This window comes from Acomys russatus, chromosome 29 (assembly GCF_903995435.1).
Source record: "Acomys russatus chromosome 29, mAcoRus1.1, whole genome shotgun sequence".
Lineage (NCBI taxonomy): Eukaryota > Metazoa > Chordata > Mammalia > Rodentia > Muridae > Acomys > Acomys russatus.
Window position 1 is genome coordinate 7,451,232 of NC_067165.1, and position 26,141 is coordinate 7,477,372.

General features: G+C 41.3%; 1 protein-coding gene and 1 non-coding gene across 3 annotated transcripts in view; one reads left to right on the forward strand and one right to left on the reverse strand.

The window, feature by feature from the left end:
• Positions 1–3,411: 3,411 nt before the first annotated feature.
• LOC127212149 (U6 spliceosomal RNA) lies at positions 3,412–3,518 on the reverse strand. The gene has a single exon (XR_007833523.1). It is a non-coding gene; the product is annotated as a U6 spliceosomal RNA (small nuclear RNA).
• Positions 3,519–5,856: 2,338 nt separating this feature from the next.
• The window catches only part of Nrdc (nardilysin convertase), a 64,569-nt gene continuing 44,284 nt past the window's right edge, over positions 5,857–26,141 (forward strand). Inside the window, exons 1-5 of one of the 2 annotated variants that reach the window (XM_051170959.1) lie at positions 5,857–6,258; positions 20,971–21,295; positions 24,434–24,567; positions 25,397–25,466; positions 25,611–25,692. In XM_051170959.1, the coding sequence (XP_051026916.1) occupies positions 5,918–6,258; positions 20,971–21,295; positions 24,434–24,567; positions 25,397–25,466; positions 25,611–25,692 (952 nt within the window). In that variant the 5' untranslated portion in view covers positions 5,857–5,917. The remainder of the gene's footprint in view (positions 6,259–20,970; positions 21,296–24,433; positions 24,568–25,396; positions 25,467–25,610; positions 25,693–26,141) is intronic. The other variant, XM_051170960.1, reaches the window with a different exon arrangement.

Here is a 26,141-nt window from a genome sequence, read left to right on the forward strand (position 1 = left end):
TAGTTTGGAAGCCATGGCTAAGCCATAGGTCACTTATGGCCTTTAACTGTTTGGGTATGTAATCATCTTCATATCTGAAGAAACCAAATTAAAGTGTTTTTGTGACTTCTTGTCAATTCTATTTTTTAAACCAAAACTTTTAATTACACTTATTTATTATGTGTTTGGACACTCACGTTAGCACACACCATGTGGAAGTCAGAAGATGCATTGTGAGTGTTGGTTTTCTCCTACTGTATGGCTCCCAGGGATAAACTCAGGTTGTCAGGCTTGGCAGCAATCGCCCTTTACCCGTTGAACCATCTCATCAATCCCCAATTCGGATATTTTATATGCATAAGTTGACACCTAATGACAACTATTTGACATTTTGACGTCTGCTGTGGTCTCAGGATTGTATTAGGTTTAGCATTAAAGAGAAATTTTCATGTGATACTGCATTCATTATCCTGGTTTTCCAATTACAACTCTGGAAGTCTCATCTCTCTAACTCTCTTTCCTTCCTGATGAGCTTTCTCTGCCTCAAGCTCTTAAGGATGAGGTTCTTTACTCTTTTTGCTTGTTTTTTTTTTTCTTTTCTTTTTGAAAAGATATTTATTTATGTGTATGTGTGCTTGCTTGCAAGAGTTTATGTGTACCACGTGCATGCAAGAGCTTGTGGATGCCAGAAGAGAACGTCAGCTTTCCTGGAACTGAAGTTACAGGCAGCTGACATGGGGTCCTGGGAACTGAACCCAGGGCCTCTGCAAGAGCAACAAGGGCTCTTAACCACTGAGCCATCTTATCTGCTCCATCATCTCTCTCTCTCTCTCTCTCTCTCTCTCTCTCTCTCTCTCTCTCTCTCTCTCTCTCTCTCTCGTTCATTTGTAAGAGTTTACCCTGTAGCTCTGGCTGGCTTTGAACTCACTATGTGGTCAAGGCTTACCTTAAACTCACAGTCGTTCTCCTGACTCCACTCTCCTGCCTGTTGGGATTACAAATGCAAGTCACCATGCTCTACTCTTTTATTAGTTTCCCTTCACAATCTCAGAGTGGGTGATCTGGCTCTGTGAGTTTTGTTTATCACCTAGGAACTGACCAGTCTCGGTTTTATTTCCCACCCCCCAACCTAGGCTTCCTTTCTGACTCCAGAGCTGACTTCATTTGTGTGGCACACAAATAACAATCTGTCCCAAACCGAGTTAATGTTTTCTCCTCTCCAAACTGTTTCTCTTCCAGAAATTCCTCTCCTCTAAGTTACTGGCAGAATTGGGAGGGTCAAAACCTGGACAAGTCTAACAAGATCAGCTCAGCCACCAGGCCTGAACAGGCCACTTACAAAGACAAATGACAATGTAAAGTAGAGACAAGAGCTTTAATCAATATGGCCACGGTGAGAAGAGAAACTCCTGGAAAGACAAGTGACTTCCCAAGTCCCATCGTCTGGGGCTTGACCTAGGTTTGAGCTTGCATACATTGCAACTCAGCAATCCTGGTTGAGGTGTGGTCCCATCCAGGCCTGACCCATTGGTGCCCGGCCCTAGACTTTCCTGCAAAGTGGCCTGACAAGCTTTCAGAATCCTGTCAAAGCTCTTCCTGGGACACAAGTTCCTCCTCCGGTTGGCACCAGATCATCCAGCTTGAGATGACTGGGGACACTCCTGTTGTAGGGTATTTGATCCCACGTGAATCCCAGGATTGTGAACTGTAAGACCTTGTTTCTTGTTTGCTGTGGTTGAGCCGTAACACACACCTTTAACTCAAGAACTTTCTGATTATCGTGAACAAGTGATTATGGTGTGGTTCATCTAGCCTAGCACACACCTTTAGTCTAAGAGCTTTCCCTACACAGGATTTAATAAAGTTAGCCCTAGGTCAAGAGGCAGAGCAAGAAACCAGCTGACAGGGATTAAAGAGTAGGAGGCACTTTGAGTCGAAGGGTATTTAAGACAGTGTGGATAAGAAGAAACAGGCTTTCTGAGCTTTGAGCTAGCAAGCTCTTTGGCTTTTAGCTCTTGGCTTTTTTCCTCCTGTGCTGTCACCTGAGTTAGTGAACTTTTTTAGTTGGTTTGGTTGGTTGGTTTTGTTTTTGTTTTTCCTACTGTAGATATGAGCTGAGTAGGAAGGCCAGCTGGGTGCTTTCTCTGCCTTTCTGAGCTAGCAGGTTTTCACCCCCGCATCTGGGGCCTTTTTTTTCTCTTCTTTTTAAGAATAACAACACATTCCAATTCCCTGGAGCCTACTGTGGAAAGGGAGGGTCACAAGTGTCTCTTTTTAGAATGTCTTTTCTTCTGCCAAGATGGGGCTTAGCCCACAGAAAATTAGCCAACAAGGCATTATGAAATCTGATGCCCTCTTCTATCATGAAGGCATACGTGAGAACAGCACTCATATACGTAAATAAATTAATTAAAAAAAAAGAAATTATTCTTTTTGGTTTTGGGAGATCTCAGTATTTTTGCCCTGGCTAGCTCCCAATTCTTGGGCTCAAGTGATCTTCCTGCCTCAGCCTCCTGAATATTCCCGGGTCAGATTACAGACATGTCTATTCTATTTTTTCATTCTTAGTTTTCCCCTTCTCTCCTTCCTGCTTAACTTCATTATTTTTAAATTTTTGTTCTTTCTTTTGTTCATGTATGTATAAGTGGAGGCCTGTGGAGGCCTGAAATTGATAGCAAGTGTCTGCCTCAATCACTCTCCACTTAATGAGTGAAGGTAGGGACCCTCACTGAATCCAGAGGTTGCCAGTTCTGGCCAGTCTATCTCTTCCTGGGAATCCCGCTTCCAAGTGCTAGGCTTGTAGGTGGCCACCACATCTGACTAACATGGGTTCCGGGGAATAGACCTCTGATCCTCAAGCTTGTTATTTCCCCAGCGTCCAGTTGGTTTGATTTACTTACTTATGACTACTTAGAAAACGATCGTGACCGTTCCTTCTCATTTGTTCACACATCGCTTAGTGAGGACTGACAGCTCGTTGGAAACCATTCTAAGATCTGGGAATCTGGTGAGGTACTCAGCAGGCAGGGCAATGTCTTACTCTTTAGAATGTTCCGTGTGATCTTTGCCACTGACCCCTTTGGCTCTTGTTTCCATATCACCAATGTAACCACATTCAGAGCGTTTCACCGAGTTCATCCCCACACCAATCCTTGTAGTTTCCAAAGGTTAGCTTAAAGTTCCCTTCTTTGGGAGAACGCTCTGAGGAAGATGTATTTTTATCTCCATCTAGAGTTATTTGTAATTGTGGACTTAAAATTTGTATGCTTCTTTTTTTTGGACCATATAGCTAAATTTCTACAATGAAAAGGAAAGGTAAAAATGATAAGTTACAGAGACACCATTTTTGCCCTTAATATCAACTCTTGGGGCCAGATGGGGAAACAGGCAGGAAAGCATGGAAGCATGTGACACTGTACCAGGATGCTTCATAAAAGTATGGAACTCTTCATGAATTTGCCTCTCTCCCATCAGCAGGGGCCACATTGGTCTTCTCTGTACCGGTCCAACTTCAGTGTATGTGCTGCCGAACTCAGCGCTCTCTGTGAGCACTCTGCTTCCAACTGAGGCACACAGTAGCAGCTTACTTGGTTAGCAAAATGCATAATGGAATGTTTCACTATAGGGAAAACGCAGCAAATGGCAAGTAAGGATATAAATTATTTTTCTCCTTAGGAAAATGAAATTGATTGTTGAAGCAGAAGATTTCTTATTTCTGGCATTATTGCTTTGGAGAGAGAGAGAGATTAAAAAAAAAAAAAGCAGCTGGGTGGTGATGGCGCATGCCTTTAATCCCAGCACTCAGGAGGCAGAGGCAGGCGGATCGCTGTGAATTCGAGGCCAGCCTGGTCTACAAAGGGAGTCCAGGACAGCCAAGGCTACACAGAGAAACCCTGTCTTCAAAAACCAAAAACCTAAAAAAAAAAAAAAAAAAGCGTGCGCGCACACACACACGCGCGCGCGCGCACACACACGCACAAAAGGCATAGACTATGTCACTTCAGGATCCATTCAGCATTTACTATTTTTTTTTTTTTTTTTTTTATAGACTGGGCAGCCATTCTAGTACTGGAGAGACACAGATGAAACTGCTTAGGAGAGTCCAGTGGAGTTGCTTAAAACCTGCTAACCTTTGAAAGTGTGCTGAAACCAGGACGTCTCAATGCTTTCAAGTACTTCTGCCTCAATTCACCTATCCTCAATACTATCTTTCTATTCTGTAGCGCATGTAGTCTTAGCATTTATTGTTTTTTGAATTTATCATTTTATGGTCTATTTCTTCCCATAAGAAAATGAACTTCATCTTTATCATGTGCCGAGACCATCTCCCTTACATCTGGAAGTACAATCGCTGTGAGCAGCGCCACAAGAACACGTCTGTGCACCTGTCTCCTTATTTCAGGGATGTACTCACCATGGGAGAGTACAGGACCCTGAGCAAAACTGTTCGACTTAATGTGCTCAGGGTCACCAAGGCTGCTAGCACCGAGAAGCAGTTTCAGAAGTTCTGAGGGGACTCTCTGGCCTACTCCTCAGAACAAATAAAGTTATTTTCCAACTTAAAAAAAAAAAAAAGAAAAGAAAAAGAAAAAGAAAGAAAGAAAATAAACTTCAAGAAGGCACAGATTTATTTTATCTTTTGAGACAGTCTTAGTGGGTAGCCCTGGGTGGCCAGGAACTATGTAAACCTGGCTGGCCTCGAACTCAAATTCACCTGCTTCTGCCTGAGTGCTGAGATGCAGGGCATGGACTACCACACCAGCAAAGATTTGCGTTTTGTTCATGGCTGTTATCGTCCGCACCTGAGGTTTAGAGGCAGGGAAGATAATTGCTAATGTATCTACCAACTTCAAGCCATTTTTCATTTATTCATGTTGAAAACGTTTATTTCTTCCAAGTGGTAATGGTTTTACTATCCAAGGCATCAGCATATTGTATCTGGCCAAATGCCTTTTTATTTTAATGTTCTATTTGTTCCAGTTGCAGCAAAGGCTCTGGCAAACAACAGAACAAAAAACTCCTAACATGTTTTTTGCTTTTCAGTAAAAGTTGGTTAAACTTGAAATGGTAGGCTGAGGATTGGCAGTCTGTGGGAAAGCTAAAGAAATCTTTCACATACAAGAGTGAGCACACTGAAATCGGCCTCTTAGGCACTCTTTCGGGTTTGGGAGCATGAAAAGCACCAATGGCTTGGCAGCCTACAGGATGGAAAGGTGCAACTGTTATTTCCGGTGCTCAGTGACCCACAAGAACAGCGTCCATCTCAGGACAGGGTAGGAAAAGACTTCCGGTGCTCCGCTTTTTAAAAAAAGAGACTTGCTGAGTCACCCTGAGAGCAGAGCACAAAAAACACAGCACAAGTGGGTGAAGAAGATCAGCATCCACTATCTCGGCTCACTTCTGCGTCGTCCCGCTGGGTCATATTTTCTCAAGGCGCGGGGTGTAACGCGGCTCTCTCTAAACAGCCACCGGCACGCGTCACAATCGCAGCAAAGCGTCTCCCACCGTCTTCCGCCTCTTTTCCTTCGCCCCGCCCACTTCAGGTTTCGAAATGCTCTCTGGGTGCGTCGGGGACCCGGCTAGTTCCTATTGGCCCCTCGCCTTCCCTGATCCCATTGGCTGTTTCTGAAAACGTGACGGCGGTCCTGCCTTGTGATTGGCTAGAGATCATGCGTCACCGGCTGTCAGGAGGGGTGGGATGAAGGAAGTCGGTGTGAGCGAGGCCGGGTTGGAGGAGGGGTTCAGGCCTGTCCTCCCCAGCGGCTGCGGCAGCAACAACGCCGGCCGCCGCCACCGCCACCGCCGCCGCCGCCGCCGCCCCTGGGACGCGGAGGAGGAGGAGGAGGAGGAGGAGAAGGGGGAGGAGGAGTGGCTGGAGGAGTAGGAGGAGGAGGTGGGCCTGGGGAGCGGGATGTCCAGCGCAACGACTTGCTGGTGAATGCTGAGGAGAGTCGCGGTTGCTGCAGTCGGTGCCACCGGGAGGAAGTTGTGGTGTGAGGCCGGGCGGGAGCTCACGACTTTGGGGCGAATCGAAGCGCGGGGTCTGTGCGAAGAATCTGCGAGAGACCCTTTCCCTACGCTGGCCATGCCGGGAAGAAACAAGGCGAAGTCCACCTGCAGCTGCCCGGACCTGCAGCCCAATGGACAGGACTTGGGCGAGAGCGGCCGGGTTGCCCGTCTCGGAGCGGATGAATCTGAGGAGGAGGGACGCAGCGGGTGTCTCAGTAATGCTGGCGACCCTGAGATCATCAAGTCTCCCAGCGACCCCAAGCAGTACCGGTGAGGGACGAGGCTTGGCCTAGGGAGAACAGGGTGCGGGCTTCGGTTGGTGCCGTAGTTGACTTCTGGTCTCCGTGTTTCCCGGAGGAGCAACAGGGCGTTATTACTTCCCATCCCAAATGTGTGGTTTTTTTTTTTTTTTTGGGGGGGGGGGAGGAGGCAAGGGCAATTTGGGTTGCCCCCAAAGGAGTCAGTGTAGTTAGCCATGGCTGTACTGAAACTCACTGTATAGACCAGGCTGGCCTTTATTTAACTCAGAGATCCGCCTGCATATGCCTCTCAAGCGCTGGGATTAAAGATGGTGCGCCACCATCGCCCGCCTAATTTTGACTTTCATTAAAGCAAGAACTAAGGTTTCCATGAGGAAGACAGGATGGATGATGTATGGCGGTTTGATATGTTACAAGGAAAGCTTGACAGTTGGCGATGTTAATTTTGCTGGCGAGGATATTTGAGATGTGTCTCAGTCCAAAGACATACAGTGTCCCGTCGGTACAAGAGAGGTAGAACGGATTAAAAATTACGAAGATGGTGCGGCTTTAATAAAAGAACTTTACACCATAGCTGGCCTAAGATGGAGTGGCTTGTGACCATGGGTACCTTCCCTTAAGGAGAATGGCTAGGTGGCTTCTTCCAAAAACGTACTAGAACTTAGGCCTCAGTTGGGTGAATGGGAGGTTTGTAAAATCCCATCTAATCCAACGTTTCAATCATCTGTAATGAATGGTGACTCAGTCTCCACCTGAGTAAACTTAAGAGTTAGTTTGGCTGTCTTGTATTTGAAATAGTTCATATTACCTCTCAGCTTCGTTTTACCGGTAGAGGACATTGGAACCTGGAGAAGTTTTCTCGCTCAGAATCAGACAGTTAAATAGTACCGGAGCTTGTATGAAAGCGGTCATCTGACACAAAAGCCAAGCGCATTTTTTATGCGCCGTATTATGTGTTTTATGGGGTCCTTACTCGTGCTGAGTTAGAAGCCTGAGTCCAAATTTATTATAAGCCTGTAGTGTGTTAAAGAGTAGGAAAGAGCTCGAGAGATCATCCTTTCCGCTTTCTCGGACTTCTGTTTTACAAACAGCTGAAACGCAGGTCCAGAAAGCAGTAACACGGACCCAACTTCAAGACCAGCTTAATTTCTCTGAATAATTTTTGTCAGGTTATCAGGGTCAAGATATCTTTATACATTAGGGATAACTTTTCTTGTTAGTGATGCAATTGTAACCTGTAAGTGAGCAGTAACACTGCTTGATTTTTGCCTCTCAAATTAAAGTTTCAGTACGGGTTCTAATGTTTTTTTTTTCCCCTGTTCATACAAAATTACCTAAAAGTAGGTAAATGTCAGATGCTGTTCTGATTGCTTTAGATGTATTCTTTGACTTTATTTTCTGCAAATTGTTTTTAACAAATGCTTATTAAGTATCAAGTGCCAAACTAGCACTTCTATACCTTGGGGTCAAATAAGTAACATTTTATCCAGAGTTGTATACAAAGATGATTAAACTTATTGTAGTTGGATACAGACATTTCAAAAAGGAAAGTGAGAGTGGGGCATCGTAGTGTATACCCCTGTGATCCCAGCACCAGGGAGGTGAGGAAGGAGAAGTCAGGAAGGTCATCTTTGGTCATATAATTTGGGCTACATAAGACCCTGGCTCGAAAAACAAACTAGGGAGAGAGAAGCAAAGTCAAGGACTAAAGTTTAAGGAATTCCTGGTGGAAGTATGCATGTTGAAGTGGATTAAATAATAAGCTAGGAAGTGATAAACCAGGATGGCTAGATGGCTTCTTCCAAAAATGTATGAGAGGACTTGGATCTCAGTTGGTTGAATGGTAGCTTGTAAGATCCCTTCTAATCATCCAGTGGTCCAATCATCTGTCATGAATGGTGACTCACACCCCACCTGAACAAACTGAGCTTGCTTGTGGTGCAAGGAAAAGGAAGACTTAAAAAAAAAAAAAAAAAAAAAAAGAGACAATGCAGCTGGATGTGGTGGTGCCCAGCTTTAATCCTAGCACTCAGGAGGTGGAGGCAGGTGCATCCCAGCCTGGTCTGCAGAGCAAGTTCCAGGAAAGCCAGGGCTACAGAGAGAAACCACAACAGCTGGGCATGGTGGCGCACGCCTTTAATCCCAGCACTTGGGAGGCAGAGGCTGGTGGATCGCTGTGAGTTCGAGGCCAGCCTGGTCTACAAAATGAGTCCAGGACAGCCAAGGCTACACAGAGAAACCCTGTCTCGAAAAACAACAACAACAACAAAAAGCCCAAAAAACAAAACAACAACAACAACCAACAACAAAAAAGATAATGGTTAAAAATTACTCTGAGTAAAAAAAAAAGAATTACTCTGAGTAAGTTGTTGCATTTATGGGTTGTGGCCTTTTTTAGAGCATCATCTTCCCTTCTTGTCCATCTTTACCTTACTTTACATACTGAAGTTTCAAACTTACTTTTTATTTTGGCCAGGCTCTCACTAGCTCTGCCTAGGCTGGAACTCACTGTGTGGACCAGGCTGATCCAAGCCTGGGAGAGTGCTCCTGCCTCTGCTTTCTGAGTGCTATGATTATAGGCATGACCACCACATTGTCTTCCAGTTTGACTTTCAAAGAAAAAGTTTTTTTCTTCTTGTTACTTTAAAATAAAGGTGGAAAACTTCAGAATTAGATCTTTAAAGTTAAATTCTGTGAATTTTGGAGCAGAACCTTAGACAAATCCAAGTTATCAGAAGGCGGACATACATCAAACATTACGAGAAAATCCAAGTTATCAGAAGGCAGACATACATCAAACATTAGGAGAAAATTCCCTTTTGTATCGAGTGGTAAGAAAATGTTTTTTTTTTGTTGATATTTATTACTAAAACTAGTAAGTGCTTCATTGAATATGTGAGGGATTAATTTCCTTTGTATGTATATAGATTAATGGTGCTATCATAGGTCTTTGGAGTTATAAAGTAAATCATTGTGTATTTACTTGTATTAAATTCTAGGAACTTTGAAACACTTAATTTCTTGGTCTGATACTTGAATTCAAACTCCAATCCTCTTAAATATTTGTTTATTTTATATTTAAAAATTTTATGTGTATGAATGTTGTACCTGATGCCCTTAGAAGTCAGAAGAGGGCATAATTTGGGGCAGTGTTATCTGCAGTTGTAGAGCCAGGAGGTAGATATTGACAATGCAGTCAGTATTATGTGTAAAGTATGGTGAATTGCAGTCATTAGTTTCCAGTCTAAGCTATGTGACCTTGAGCAAGTTAATCTCTCAGAAGGCTCAGGACCTTTAAAAGACATAGCAGAACAACCCTAAACAACTGAAATAGACACTGAGCAGTCCAGAAGGAACAGAAGGAAAACACAAATGAAGAGTCTTTGAAAAAGAACACTTTAGCAAGGGGTGATAGTCAGTGTTCCTGACTACTTGATACTGTGCAGTAACAGAAGATTGGAGTCTTAGAGACCTAAGACATTATTCCTGGAGGAAATACCTTAGAGGAAATATGAGGAGGCAGAAGCCATGTTGTACTGCTTTAAAGAGTGAATGGGAAGCATGAAATTTTAGGTCACCAGGGAGATAATTTTTTCTGGATGATGATGATGATTAGCATTTGGTTTTTCGAGACAGGGTTTCTCTGTGTAGCCTTGGCTGTCCTGGACTTGTGCTGTAGACCAGGCTGGCTTCGAACTCACAGCGATCCACCTGCTTCTATCTCCAGAGTGCTGGGATTAATGGCATGCGCCACCACACCTGGCTTCAGGATAATTTTTTTAAAAGTCAGTCTGTCTGTCTGTCTATCTATCTATCTCTCTACTTTCCTACCTACCTACCTACTTACCTATATAGTTTCATATATTCCAAGTTGGCCTTAAGCTCAATATGTAACCCAAGATGACTTTGAATTTATGGTCTTCTTACCCCTACCTTTCACATGCCAGGATTATAGGCATATGCTCCAATACCTGGTTTATGCAGTGCTGGGGCTCAAATCCAGGGCCCTGTGAGTGCCAGGCAAACACTTTGCAACTGAGCTATCCTCCCAGCCCCCCTCCCAGAAGATTAAAACAATTATTTAAAAAAATGTTATGTGTATGGATGTTTTACTGGCATGTGTGTGTGTACCACGGTATCCCTGGTACTTGAGGAAGGCTAAAGAGGGCTGCTTCGGATCCCCTGGAACTAAGTTATTGACAGTTGTGAGCTACTGTAAGGGTGGTGGGAATTGAATTTAGGATCTCTGGAATAAACAACCTGTGCTCTAAACTGCTGAGTCATCTCTAGTGCAAGAAGATTGTTTAAAGTGGAAGGGAAGAGAGCTTTTAGGATAATGCATTGCCTAGAGTAGAGGGAGAGCTTTTGCAGGTGGAAGAGACATGCTTAGTGCTTAAGGAATTTGAAGGTGAAGGTAGTCCTCAGATGGTTGGGAAGTGACAAGGTCCATAACACCTAGGGAATGATTGGGTTTTGAAAGAATAGAAAAGAAAAGTCTTCTGTGAAGTGGAGGAAGGAGGGGAAATAGAGAAAGAAAAGCTCCAGTAGGCTCACAAGGTGATGAGCACTGACTCACACTCCCCATAGGCATGGCGGTGTGTAAGCAGTGAGGGGAGCAGCGGCAGGTATGAGGAAAGCTATGCTTGTGCTGGCTAGTCTTGGAGAAGATTGCTGTTGAGAAAATGTCTGTAGGAAAGTCCGTGGGGCATTTTCTAGATTGATGTCTGAGGATCCAGCCCGCTGTGGGCAGTGTCACACCCTGGGCAGTGTAAATGAGCAAGCCTCGGAGTGGTTCTCTGTTGTCTTGGCTTTAGTTCCTGCTTCCAGGTTTCTACTTAAACATACCTTCAAGATGGAATGTAAGCTGTGATATGAAAAAAATCCTTTCCTCAAGTTGCTTTGGTCATATTGTTTATTACAGCAATGGAAAGCAAAGGAGGACAGAAATTGGCACAGAGAGTGGACTGTTGCTGTGAGAGACCTGACCATGTTTTGAGAGGATTGTGGATGTGTTTGGAGCTTGGATTGGAAAAGCCCTTGAATGCTCGGAGATTAATGGCCTGTTCTGGGGGGGGTCTTGGAAGATAAAAATATTGAGAGAGGTACAGACCATAGAGGCCTGGCTTGGGAAGTTTGAGAGTCTCTCAAAGATGCTATTGAAGCTTTTGTGTGATAGTTTGAACTAGTAGTCTGTGGTTTTGGTCAGCTGGGGCTTATGAATCAGCTCTGATTAACAAGAGACTAGTACCAGTAGAGTAAAGCCATTGCTTTCATGGCCAGTTGCTGCTAGTTAGCTGGTGCTGACGTATCAGCCATGATTGCTGACATGAGCCCAGCGCCACTGAGGTGAAATCTTCTGGGAAGTGTTTCCTTAGGGCCAGCACACAGAAGCTGTTGTCCAGAGGGTGGTTAAGGTTGCATGGCCAAACTGAGTAACTTGGTATTGTCTTTGAGGGCATGAGGGTAATGGGGAGTTGCTGAGGTTTGGCACCCTGTGGCGGGGTCAGAGTCCCTTCTGAGGACCAGGAGGTCATTGGATGAAGTTTCTGCCTCAGATGCAGTGGAGACCCCAGGATATTGGAGATGCCAGGAGCATGGGGTGATTGCCTGGAACTGCAGGAGCTGTGGAGTGGAGCCAGCCTGAGCCTGTGAAATGAGCTCTGTGTGCTGTGAATGACAGTCAGAAAAGTGGGCTGCCCGAGCTCTTTGGAGCCCAGGTGATCATGACTGAATACCATGCCATGTAGCCACAGGATTTATTTACAGTGTGGATGTTGGTGTTGCTTTAAGTGTAACTGCCCTGGTTCTTCTTTCTTGGAGTAAGATGTATGTATCTTACTGTTGATTTTACAGAAGCCTACAATTGAGACACTTTGGATTTTTAAAGAGAGGTTGGATATTTTAAAGAGAAAAAAATGTGAAGACTATGGGATTTTGAAAATTATAGTGTGTTTATTTGTTTTTTTGAGACAGGGTTTCTCTGTGTAGCCTTGGCTGTCTTTAACTCAGTTTGTAGACCTGGCTTGCCTCGAATTCACAGCAATCCTCCTGCCTCTGCCTCCCAAGTGCTGGGATTAAAGGCATGCGCCACCACTGCTCGACTTGTAGGGCTTTTTCTTGATTAATAATTAATTTGGGAGGATCTAGCCCACTGTAAGCAACACCACCCCTAGGCAAGAAGTCCTGGCTTGTGTAAGAAAGTAGGCTGAGCAAGCCATGGGGGCAAGGCAGTAAGCAGTGTCCTGCCATGGTCTCTGCTTCATTTTTTACCTTGAGGTTCCTGCCGGGTCTTCCCTTCATGATGAGAAGTTGTCAGATGAAATGCTCTTTCCTCTTCAAGTTGCTTTTGGTCGTGGTGTTTGTCACAGTAATAGAAAGAAAAGCAGGACGTTGGTGGAAGTTTGATAGCTAATGCAGGGAACACTGAAGAGACTGGGTGACAGTTGGTTAATGCCAAGTAAGAATTTCTGCACTTTTTGTGTGAAAATGGAACACGAAACGATGCTTTAAGATTAATCTGAAGGCTACTGCTTAGATTCTTAGGATGTGTCAAGACTGGTTTGAGAGGCAGTCAAAGTTGTGCGTTGAGTGGTCTGTACACTGACACAAATGGCACTAGTCTTTCTCAAGTGTGTGTTCCTTTCTCTCTCTCTCTCATCTCTTTTATTTTTGTTGTCCTCCCCACAACCCTTTCTTTTTTTGAGGCAAGGTTTCCCTGTGTAGCCCTTGCTGTCCTAGACCTTGCTCTGTAGACCATGCTGGCCTCAAACTCACAGAGATCCTCCTGCCTTTGTTTCTTGAGTGCTGGGATTGAAGGTGTTAACTTAGATTCTTTTGATTTTTAAATTTTTAAAAATTATTTTATGTGTTTGAGTGCTATGTCTGTGCATATCTGGTGCTCACAGAGGCCAGATTGTTGGATCTTCTGGAACTGAAGTTCTAGGCAGTTGTCAGTTACCATGTGGGTGCTGGGAATCTGACCCAGGTCCTCTGGAAGAGCAGCCTTTCTATTTTCTTTTAGCTGATTCCCTATTTTCTCAATTTAATAGGTGTTTGCAGACTAAAACCTCATGAATATGGAGAACATCGCTGCTTTAGTTGCTCTGTGCCTAGCATATTGTAGATTCTTTAATACCATTTATAGAGTGTGGGAATAGGCATTTTTATAGACTCTTGTAATATTTTCCCCCAAAATTTCTTAAATTTATAGCTGGCCAATTTCTAAAAATGTCTTCTTTCTTTCTTTCTTTCTTTCTTTCTTTCTTTCTTTTTTCCTAGAAAACAAATACAAACAGGCAAGTTACAAAACAAGAAGTACAGATTATAGAAATAACCACCCATGGTGATATTGTATATTTAATTTATGGAAGCTTGTGTTTAGCATATAGCAAGCAATTAAATATTAGCCACTCATGTTTAAAATTACTAAATGATTTTGTATGAAGTTATCATTTGGTTGATTTTTTTGTTTTGTTTTGTTTTGTCTTTTGAGCTAGGGTTTCATTATGTAGCCTTTGCTGACCTGGAACCAGTATTCCAGGCTGGTCTTGAACTTTTGATTCTCCTCCTGCTGGGTTTACAGCTGTGGTACCGTGTCCAGCTTGCAGCATGGTTTTTGTAGCAGCAGAAAGTTAGCAACAGTTTTTATCACCAATTATATAAACTATGGTACAATCCACAATTAAGATAATTCAAAAAGATAAGTACTCCTTTCTTTTGTTTTTTTTTTCCTTCCTTCCTTTTTTTTTTCTTTTTTTCTTTTTTAAAGTTTTGAGACAGAGTCTGGAGTTGCTATGTAAACCAGGCTAGCTTTGAAGTAATGCCAGTATGCCAGAATGCTGGGGTTACATGTGTGAGTCATCCAGGGAGGTTGTGTTTTATGTATTGGCATAGAAAAATGTCTTATAACTTATTGTTGAGTTACAACTAATGGTCAAACAAAATATTACATAATTTTGTTTTAAAAATTTAAGAGGAAAACCCCACTAAAAACAGCACCTCTTTTTTTTTTTTGGTTTTTCAAGACAGGGTTTCTCTGTGTAGTTTTGGCTTTCCTGGACTCACTTTGTAGACCAGGCTGGCCTTGAACTCACAGCCTCTGCCTCCTGAGTGCTGGGATTAAAGGTATGCGCCACCACCACCTAGCTTTTTAGGTTTTTTTTTTGAGCACCTGTATTCTTAACCTAAAGTACAATTTTAAAAATGTATATAGAAAAGAAAGCTAGAATTTTTGTTTTCATTGATTTTTTTTTTTTTAGTAGTTATTATGTGATCATTGTAGGAAATTTAGATAACAAAAAGAAAAGTTTAAAGTTTCCCATAATCATTATATCTATCATTAACCACTAAATAACTTTTGTGTGTACTTTCTGTGCATTTATAACATCTTTTGGGCTGGAGAATGTACCTAAGTCTAAGCATCATGGGTTTTATCTTGAGACAGTATCTCACTGAGTCAGAAGGTGGACCATTTGGTTAGGTTGGCTAACTGTTGAAGTTTCTAGCAACTGTTTGTCTCCGCCCTCCGTTGTTGAGGTTACAGGCATGTGTCAGCATTCCTAGCTTTTCATATATGTGCTGGGGATTTGAACACACAGCCTCATGCTTGTACAGGAAGTACTCTTATCCACTGAGCCATCGCTCCAACAGCAGAACAACAATCTTTTTTTTTTTTTTTTTCCTAGACAGGGTTTCTCTGTTATCTTGGCTGTCCTGGACTCACTTTGTAGACCAGGCTGGTCTCGAATTCACAGCAATCTGCTTGCCCAGCTAAAAGAACAATCTTATGTTGCTAATGTTTTCTGCCAGTATTCAACGTACTGCTTAGTTTGTTTATGATGCTTTACGAACATCTTAAATTAATATTTAATAATCTTTTTATCCTTTTTCTTTTCCTTCCTTTTTTGCTTTCTGAAGTTTCAGTTACATTTGTTAGCTGAATTCCAAAAATATTAAGTAGAATTTATAGAAATAATTTGTCTTAAAGTTGTATGCCATTTAGGTAGTATTGTATTCTACCTAAAATGTGGATCTCTCCTTTTGTCTCAGTTATCAGATATGTAGAGTTGATACCAAACCTTGGATAAGGGCATCACTGTATAGTACAGTCTTTTCTTTATCTTTAAACAAAAACAAACCAAAAAACATGTATTTATTGTGTGTGTTGGGGGATGGGTGGGGTACAGTGTGCTTTGGTATGCATGTGGGGTTCAATTCTTTCCTTCTACCATGTGGCTGGAATTGAGGTCATCAGGCTTTGGCAGTAAGCACCTTTATCCTCTGAGTGAGTTCACTGGCCCCTTGTTTTCTTTATAGCTTCTGGTTTTGGTGTGTTGTTGAGTGTAAAATATCTTCACTCATACTATAAATTGTTTTTTTTTAAATAATTTAAAAACATTCTTTTTAGCTCTTTATAAGACATACCTATCTTAGCACAAAGTGCATGGACATCTGTATTTTTCTCCACTTTTTGTCTCATCAGATACAGATGATTGCTTCATTTAAGACTTTTAGGTTTTTGGTATACTTTTTAGATGAATTTAATCTGTGTATTTTATATGTACAGAAATTACTATTCATTGATTTTTTTTTTGTTTTTTTTTTGAGACACATTGATTTTTTTTAATAAAATGAGTTATTAGATTTTATTTGATAGTCTGTTTCATGTGACAGATCAAGTATCTACGATATATCAGGTCCCTTTTTAAATTGAACATTCTTACAATATTCTGGTCATGGTTTCCCCTCCCCATTTTGCAGATCCTTTTCCATCTCCTCGCCTATCTAACTCAATGTCTTCTTTATTTTTCTCTTTAGAAAATAAACAGGCAAATAAAAAACAAACAGGCCAGAATTAAAACAACAACAGCAACAACAAAGCACAAGAAATACACACATAGACACATACAACACATAAGAACACAGAATCGGAAACCATAATATACAAGTAGATGACAGGTAAGATTGAAAAAAAGGCCCAAATAAAGCAATATGAGACACCTCCCAAAAGAAAGACAAACAAAAAACCCAAAAAACAAAAAACATTGAGCTGGGCATGGTGGCTCATGCTTGTAACTCTGGACTTGAGAGGATGAGTTCGAGGTCAGCCTTGTCTACAAGAGTCCAGGCCAAAAGAGTCCAGGCCAACCATGGCTACACAGAGAAACCTTGTCTCGAAAAACCAAAAACCAACAAAACAAAACAAACCCCTAAAAAACAACAACAACAAAAACCCACTGAGTTCTTTTTGTGTTGGCCATCTACTGCTGGGCATAGGGCCTACCCTTAAGTGTAGTTTATATACCCTGTATGTATCTGTTGGAGAAAGCTGATTTTTCCTTTGTAAACAGTTGGTGATAACTTCTTGGTTAGGGATGGGAAATAGTGTTCACTTCCTCTTTTCAGCACTGGGATCCCATCTGGTTTGAACCTGTGCAGGCCCTGTGTATGCACCAGTCCCTCGTGAGTTCACAATGTGCTTCATTCCTCTTGTGTCTAGATGACACTGTTTCATGGTGTCTTCCATCCTCGCTGGCTCTTATAATCTTACTTGTTTTCTCTTCCACATAGTTCCAAGATCCCTGAGGGAGGGGTTTGATGAAGATCCTCCATTTAGAGCTGAGTGTTTCAAAGTCTCTCACTCTGCACTTTGGCCAGTTGTGGGTCTCTGTATAGTTCCCATCTACTGCCAGAGGAAGCTTCTCCGATGATGGCTGAGTGAGACGCTGATCTGTGGGTGTAACAGTGTCTCTAGGAGTCATTTTATTGCTGTGTTCCTTTAGCAAGAAAATAGTGTTTGGTCTTCTCCTAGGCCCATGGTCTATCTAGTCTCAGGTTCTTGGCCACATAAGCAGTGTCTGGCATGGAATAGATAACAGTGTCTAGCCTTAAGTGCAATCAGATAGTGGTTGGGTCTCTCACATTTGTGCCACTGTTGCACCAGCATAGCATACAGGCAGGTCACTGTTGTAGATTACAGCATCTATAGATGAGTTGGTGGTTGGTTATCTTTCTCCTCTGGTCGTATGGAGAGTAACTTCCAATACTGTGAACACTAGTCAGTAGGGGCAAAGGCTCTAGTTACGCTCCAGTTGCACTTATCTGTGTTATTCAATTGTCAGACCTCTCTGGAAGTAATTTAAAAGCATATTTGTGTGTGTGTGTGTGTGTGTGTGTGTGTGTGTGTGTGTGTCTGTGTGTGTGTGTGTGTGTGTGTATGTATGCATGCATACATGCATGCACATGCACGTGTGGCACAGCATGTGGTTGGAGGTCAGAGGACAGTTTATGGGAGTCAGTGCTTTCCTTTCAGGGTGTAGGTCCTGGAGACTGATCTTTAGGTTGTCAGGCTTGGTGGCAAGCACATACCCACAGCGCCATTTTGGCAACTTCAACATTTTCTGTTTTGATTTGCTTTTGAGACATTGTTTCATTATGTACCCAGACTGGACTTGAATTAGGATCCTCCTGCCTTTCCCTCCATAAGGCTAGGATTACCAGACACGTACCAACACACTCATCTATTAACATTGTTTTATCTATTCAGCAAATATTTGTTGTTTGCCAGATGATGACATATATGGGAGAAAAAAAAAACTTTGTAACATTCTAATGAGACAGACAAAAAATGTTTTTAAAAGTAGTGACAAATGTTACACATTTAAAGTAGGATTAAAGAGAATAGAGATTGGCTGGTATGCTATAGAGTGGTCAGGAGGCACAGTTTTTAAAGTGGTACTTTGCAGCACAGATGGCTATCTTTGGCATGGAATCTTCTCATCAGATCTTTTCCTCTGAGCTCAAGAACTAGGATCTTCTCTTCCTCCTCTTCCTCCTCCTCCTCTTTGGTTTCTGTTTTTCTTGTATATTGCCTTTCTTTCCCCAAACTATTTTAAAATGTTTAGTATATTATTCCATTGCTTTGCTTGGCAAACCTTTAACTATCTATCTATCTATCTATCTATCTTTTTAAGTTTCATCACATATAAAGCATAAACAATGTTTATTTATTTTGCTTGCTTTTTGGCTTTATTTGAGTAATATTCATGTGGTATGTTGTCTTTTGTGACTTGCTCCTTTTCCTTACTATGTCCTGAAGATTAATTGCTTTCGTAGCTTGTTGCTAAATAAGTTTTCCTGTTTTATCGTAGGGAGGACAGCTACTATGTGACGCAATCACAATTTATTTTTCTGTTGTCAGTAGACTTTGAATTTTTTCTAGGTTGATTAACTTCTGAGTCAGTGTTCTATTGCTGTGATGAGACAGCAAGACCACAGCAACTTTTAAAAAAGAAAACAGTTGATTGGGTCTTGCTTTCGTTTTTGGAGGTTTAGTCCATTATAGTCATAGTGAGGAGCATGGCAGCACACAGATAGTTGCGATGCTAGCTACAGAGGTAGCTGAAAGTTCTACATCCAGACCCACAGGTAGCAAGGAGAGAGAGAGCCATTGGGCTGGCTCTGGCTTCTGAAAACTTCCAAGCCCATCTGCAGTGATATACTTCTTCCACAAGGCTACACCTCCCCATCCTCTCAAATAGTACCACTCTTTAGTGACCAAGTATTTAAACCTATGAGCCTATTGGGAGATGGGTCATTCTCATTCAGCCACCAAAATTAATAATTGGAGCTTATCCTGAGCCTTTCTGTACTTTTTATTTATTGATCTGAAATTTAGACTTTTTTTTTTTTTTTGCTGGTGGGGATGGGGATTAACACACTATTGTGTATGTACGTCTGTGGTTCTTGTCAATTATTTTCTTCACTAATCTGATCAGGTTTTCATAAAATTAAACAATAATTTTATTGTTTAAATATGACTTTGATATGGTAGAGAGACAGATCTATATTTTTCCTCTTCTATCTGTGTGGATGCACATGCTGTGGAGAGCAGAGGACTGGAAGAGGTGGTTGGTCATATGCTTCTAAATTTTTAAAAAGTGATTATTTGTTGATTGAGACAGGTGCTTTCTATGCTGTGTAGTCAAGGCTGTTCTGAGTCTCAGGAACTCAACATCCTTCTGCCTCAGTCTTCCCAGTACTAGGCTAGCAGGCATGAACCGTTATGCCTGGGTTTTATTTTTACTAAGCAAATGCCTATAGTGCTACTCTGAATGCCATCTCCAGCCCTAAAAACCTGTATTTTTAATATCTAAATATATTTATGATTAAGAATTCAAAGAACATAAACAAGACAATAAAATGTGTTTCTTCATTTCTTTCCAGCTAAAACTAACTTTGCTTTCAGAGTTTCTTCCCCAAGTGGACCAATTTGATTGATTACAATTGTGATAATGTATCCTGATTTGTGGAGGATTCCGTCTAAGACCCTCACTGCATGCTTAGAACCATGAATAGCACCAAGCCTATTTATGCCATATGTATATACACACATCTAATGCCTCTTCTATCTTTACTCCTAGTAAATAAGAGTAGCTTTTACAGTTTGAGGTCATAATATCATGGCTAGAAGATTTGCTCTTACTGTAGGTTTTTTGGGCTACTTCAGCATACTTCTCTCTCTTTTTCTTTTAAGGTTTGTTTGTTTTTATTTTATGTGCTTTGATTTTTTGCATGCATGTATGTCTGTGGGTGAGGGTTCCAGATTCCCTGAAACTGGAGTTACAGACAGTTGTGAACTGCCACATGGGCACTGGGAATTGAACCCTGGTCCTCTAAAAGAGCAGTTAGTGCTCTTAACCACTGAGCCATCTCTCCAGCCCTTCTGGGTTTTTTTGAGACAGGGTTTCTCTGTGTAACCTTGGCTGCCCTGGAAGTCATTCTGTAGACCAGACTGGCCTCAAACTTAAAGATATTCCTGCCTTTGCCTCCTGAGTGCTGGGATTAAAAGCATGAACCACTACCACTTGGCTATTTTTGCCCCTTAAAAGAGACACTTACAGCTTCTCTTTGGTGTGCCAGATACTAACATTACCTTCCTTGAGCGTTGGAGGCCACTATTAAGTAATTAAAGGTTACTTTTGAACACAAGCACTGGGATACCATTAATGTCTATCTGCTAAAACTAACAGCTATTAGCTGGGCAGTGGTGGCGCACACCTTTAATCCCAGCACTTGGGAGGCAGAGGCAGGTGGATCACTGTGAGTTCAAGGCTAGCCTGGTCTACAAAGCGAATGCAGGACAGCCAAGGCTACACAGAGAACCCCTATCTCGAAAAACAAAAACAAAACCAAAACAACCCCTCCCCCAAAACTGACAGTTATTACTGTGTGTGGTGGTATACGCCTTTAATCTTGGCACTCAGAAGCAGAGGAGGCAGATCTCATATGTGAGTTCAAGGCCAGCCTAGCCTACAAAATGAGTTCCAGGACAGCCAGTGCTATGTAGATAAATCCTGGTTTCAAAAATCCAAATCAAACTAAACTAAAGCAAAAAGAAGAACAAAAACCTGATTGACAGCTATTAAATGGCTAAGATTGTGTGTGTGTGTGTGTGTGTGTGTGTGTGTGTGTGTGTAAGTATATAAGCATATTCATATATCAGGACAAAAAAATCATTATTTTTATGAAATCTTTATTCATGCTCTGACTGGACAGAGTGGTACACAATTTTAAAAATGTACTAATTAGTCTATTTGGATCATGGTTGATGAGTAACTGAAACTTGGGGCAAGTGTGGGTATTCAGTATATGTATTACATGTAATAGGGGTGGTTCTTACTGAATAGTTGAATCAAAATGTTTTGTTTCCCCCCTCCCCCAGATACATCAAATTACAGAATGGCTTGCAGGCACTTTTGATTTCAGATCTAAGTAATATGGAGGGCAAAACAGGAAATGCAACAGATGAAGAGGAGGAGGAAGAAGAGGAAGAGGAGGAAGAGGACGATGATGATGGTGATGACGACGACGACGACGATGATGAAGACTCTGGAGCTGAGATAGAGGATGATGAAGAAGAAGGTTTGGATGATGAAGATGAATTTGATGATGATGACCATGATGATGATGATCTTGATAATGAGGAAAATGAACTGGAAGAACTGGAAGAGAGGGTAGAAGCCAGGAAGAAAGCCACTGAGAAACAGGTAGGAGTCATGTCTATATCCTCTTCCTCACTTGGGAATTCCCTGGGATAATGACTGAACTTGTGCCTTATTTTTTAGTAGCAAAAAGAAAGTATGCACTATCAAACTTCTTTAAAGCAAAGTTCTATTCTATATAAAGATTACATTTTGAAAACAGTTTGCTCTGGTTATAAAAATAATAAATGCTTACTGTAGAAGTTAAAACAAAAATGTAAAAATTACTCATCAGAGGTAAAAAAAAATGGCAATAATTGAATTTATATATGTTATGTACATTATATGCTTTAAAAAATGCCAGGAGGTGAGAATCTGTACAATTCTTAGTTGAAGAGGAATAAGGAGTGTATAATCCTTGCAAAGACTGGAGAAAGAAGAACAAGGCTAGTGCAACACCTTCACCTGGCCCTAATGTCCTAAGTTACCATGTGGGTAATTCCTTTGAGGGTAATTGAATTTGGACAGTTGGAATAAGTAGTACATCAGGAAAGTTTAAGTGAGAGAGTTGGCCTTACTTTAATCATCAGTGAATTGTTATATGGGTCTTGATAGGGAGATTTTCCTCAACATCTTTTGAAGAATGCTTCCATTTTGCAGGAGGGAATTCCTAGATCAGAGGGTAGGTAACATTTTGCAGATATTATTATTAAGTTAATTTCTTCCTTGTTTTATTTTTTGAGATAGGGTGTGATGTAGCCCAGGCTGCCCTTGAACTTAGTGTAGATGGGATGACTTAGAACTCCTGATCCTCTAGACCGGTGTTTCCCAACCTTCCTAATGCTGTGAGCTTTTAATACAGTCTCTCATGTTGTGGTAACCTCAGCCATAAAAATATTTTTGTTGCTACTTTATAACTTATTTTGCTACTGTGATGAATTGTAATGTAAATTTTTGGAGATAGAGGTTTGCCAAAAAGGTTGTGACCCACAGGTTGAGAAGCACTGTTCTAGACTCTTACTTCCCAAGTGCTGGGATTATAAGCATGCACTGCCACGCTCAGCTTATAGTTGAATATCAGTACATCAGCATGGTATAGTCTTATATACAGGATTTATAGCTAGGCTATTAGTTTAGATCTTAAAAGAATACCTAAAAAGTTGTTAGCCTGTGAGACTGACAAAATAGCTCAGTGGGTAGAGGTAATTGTTATGCAAGTTCAATGACCTGAGTTTGATGTTTAGAACTCACAGGGCAGAGGAGGGAAGCAACCTGTGGAAGTCCTCTGACCTCCATATGTACACGTGTACTCAACACATACCATGCTTACACACATCACCATCATCATCAAAACTCAGTTCCTAGTTTTTAAAAAAGTGGTTAGCACTCAAAGATTTGAAGGTGTAAGTTATAAGTAGTAATGATTGTTGGTAGTGGTGGTGTTTGAGACTAGTTCTTGTTTAGCTTAGGTTAGCCTTGAATGCTCTATCTGCTTCAGCCTCCTGAGAGCTAGAATCTTAGAGTGTTATAATCACAGACATGCTGTATCATTCCTGCACACCCCACCCCCCCCTCCTTAGAGATGTGAATCTCACTTGGTAGTTCAGGGTAGTCTCACTCTTAGATTCAAGTGGTACTGCCAGGCCCTGGGACTATAGACATTCCCCACTGCTTTTGAGCTCAACAGTTCTCTTAAACGAATTCTTTGAGAATCCCCCCTTCTCCTCCTCCTTCTCCCTCCCCCTTCTCCTTTCTTCTCCTCCTCCCTCCTCCTCCTCCCTCCTCCTTTCTCCTCCTCTTCCTCTTTTTTAAAAGTTTTTTTTTTTTGAGGCAATGTTACTCTGTGGCCCTGGCTGGCCTGATATTTGCTAAGTAGACCAGGCTGGCCTTGAACTCTCAGAGAACCATCCACCTCTGCCTCCAAAGTGCTAGGATTAAAGGCATGCACCTCCACTCCCAGATCCTATTTTTTTTTTTTTCTCTCTCTCTTTTAAGAAAGATTGTTAAGGCGGGCATGGTGGCACACGCCTTTAATCCCAGCACTTGGGAGGCAGAGGCAGAGGCTGGGGAATCGCTATGAGTTTGAGGCCAGCCTGGTCTATAAAGTAAGTCTAGGACAGTCAAGACTACACAGAGAAACCCTGTCTCAACACCCCTGCCCCCCCAGAAAAAAGATTGTACCAAAATTTTGCCAACATTTTTTGGTAGATTGAGTTATGTTTTTAAGAAGCTTTTTGTGTGTCACATAGTAGGGCCAGGTTGTGTTAGCTTGGAGCACTTTAGAGGTGAAACTCAAAACACTGAATAACATTTGTATGTATGCCACGTGGTAGACCATTCTAAAGTTTTTTTTAATAGGCAAATGTGGAATTAATTGGCTTATTTTTGGTTTTTAATAGAACACTTGTGGAATGGAGAAGCTATAGCAGCCATAAGAGGAGCCTGAGTTCTAGCTCTAGGTCTGTCCCTGACTTCTTGGGTGACCTAATGCTGACTGGCTCTCTTTTTTTCACACCCACTTTCAAGTTCGCATAATTTTTTGAGCTCTAGCTTAGCTCCAAAAATGACAGAATTACTAAATTTTAGATTCTTACCTCTTAAGTTTCTGTATCTGTCTTTCTGTATGTTAAAAACTGCAATAGCTTTTCCTGTGCTATAGACTTCTTTTGATGAAATAATTAGGTTTGAAGGGATCAAATCGTTTTGGCTATGAAGCAGTGGGTACCCTCCTAGAAGAAGAGATTCCATGATTCTAACAGTGGGAAATGGTTTCTACTTAGTGGGTGTGGAAGCATCTGGAAGGGAAAAGAACAAGTTAATTTAGGTGAGAGGTGGCTTCAGAATTGCCCTGATTCTGAAGCCATTTTAGAATTTAAATTTTTATTTGAGAAACATGAGCTTCATTTTTAAGGTAAATAATTCTTATTAATAAATGAAATGGGAAGAAAAAAATCTGTTAGCTTTAGGAGAACCTTATCTAATTAGAAACTAATTACTTTCCTGAAACATTTAAAAAAAATTATCCCTGTTTCTGTCCTTTGAAAAGAAGTTTTTCTTGATCTGAAAAGTTAATAAACTAACAAAATTGAAATTTAAATATGATATATTTGAATTATGATTTGTTCATAATTTGAGTTTTATAACTCAAATCTCAAGTATAAATTTCTTGGGTAGAAAATTCTCAAGTATGAATTTCTTTTCTAGCAATCGCAGAACCTGTTTTTGCTGTGGTCAAAGCTGACTGATAGACTGTGGTTTAAGTCAACTTATTCAAAAATGTCTTCAACCCTGCTGGTCGATACAAGAAATCTTTATGGGGTAGTTGGAGCTGAAAGCAGGTTAGGCATCTATTAAACATCACAGAACAGGTTAGACTGTGGTTTGAAGAAGTGGATATTCTTCTGTTTTAAGTGAGCTTATGTGCTAAAGTCTTCAAACTTGGGACTTGAAGTATCAAGTGAGGCTGTTTGGTTCTTCTCAGAACACAGGGCTGGCTGACAGGCCAGGGCCATGCTCTTTTATAGGGATAGCCTTATTGAACAGTGCTTCACTAAATGGAGTAGTTCTGAATATTGACACAAAGCTGGAAAGTTAACGTTACTTCCCTATTTTCAAATTGACTTTCTTCTACCTAAAACAAAACAAACCAAACTTTAACTAATGACGATAGTCTGTCATTTTAAACTGAGCTTTGTGTACATTTTGGCCATTTATTTTGTTCAAAACAAGTTTTCCAAGGAATTTGGCAAATGCACATTGATAAATAACATGATCTCTATGTGTGTGTTCAAAGCAAATGGAAGAACCAAAAAGCCTCTTAAATCCTTTTTTTTAGCTTTTTAATAACAAAAGTTTTCTCTTTTAACCATTTTACTTACTGTTTTACTAGATATTTTCCTAAATTGTTATTTTACCCACCCTCTACCCCATATTAGTAATAAAACTTTCTGAGTAGCATACTGAGAAGCCCATGTTTTGTAACTGAGTTACTGAACATAAACATTTAAAATTGCCTAGAGCTCTTTATTGTACTTAGATATGCTTGTTCTGCAAACTTCCTAAATCTAGTAACTCAGGGAACACTTGGTTCAGAGCCCTGAGTCAGCAGCATGAAATTGGTGGCCGGCCTCTCCCGTTGTCTCTGTCTGTTTCTGCTTTTTCCCTTAGGTCTGCACCTGTTGAGCATTTGGCAGGATGGCAAGTGGAGGAGCAGCAGGGTGAAACTGACACAGTTCTGGTGAGTTTCACTTTGCTGCTCCTCCTGATTCCCAGGGAAAGAATTCTGTTTCTTTCTGTTGGAAAACTTCTCCAAATGAATCCTTGAAGTACTGGTATTGATTTAGGATTGACTCACTATTTGTATGTGTTCTACTTACCCCAGTCTGCAGCGGCTCTGTGTGTTGGAGTTGGGAGCTTTGCTGATCCAGATGACCTGCCTGGGCTGGCACACTTTTTGGAGCACAGTAAGATATTGTAAACTATCATTCCCGGGTGTGGTTTCCTTTTTCTCATTAAATTTGTGTTAGTTGATTTCAAAGACTAATATTGGTTAACTGAAGCACGTTTAAACAAGGAAAAAGCTAAGAGGAAAATGCTTACTTAGGAATAATCCTAGGGAAAGACTTTTCATCTAAGTATACTGACTTTAAGGATTTGAATGAAAATGGTATCTTCCTCACTCTGTTCTTTATTCATTGAGGTAGGGTTTCAGTCAAGCCCAGAGCTGGCCAATATGGCTAGTCCCCCTGTCCAGCTTGCTCTGGGGAGCCTCTTATCTCTACCTTCTGTAATGAATTATAGGTGGGCTGCCATATCCACCTGGCACATTACATGGGTTCTAGGGGTCTGAACCCCAGTTCTCATATTTGTTCAGCAAGTGCTTTAACCACTGAGCCATCATTGCTGTGGTGCA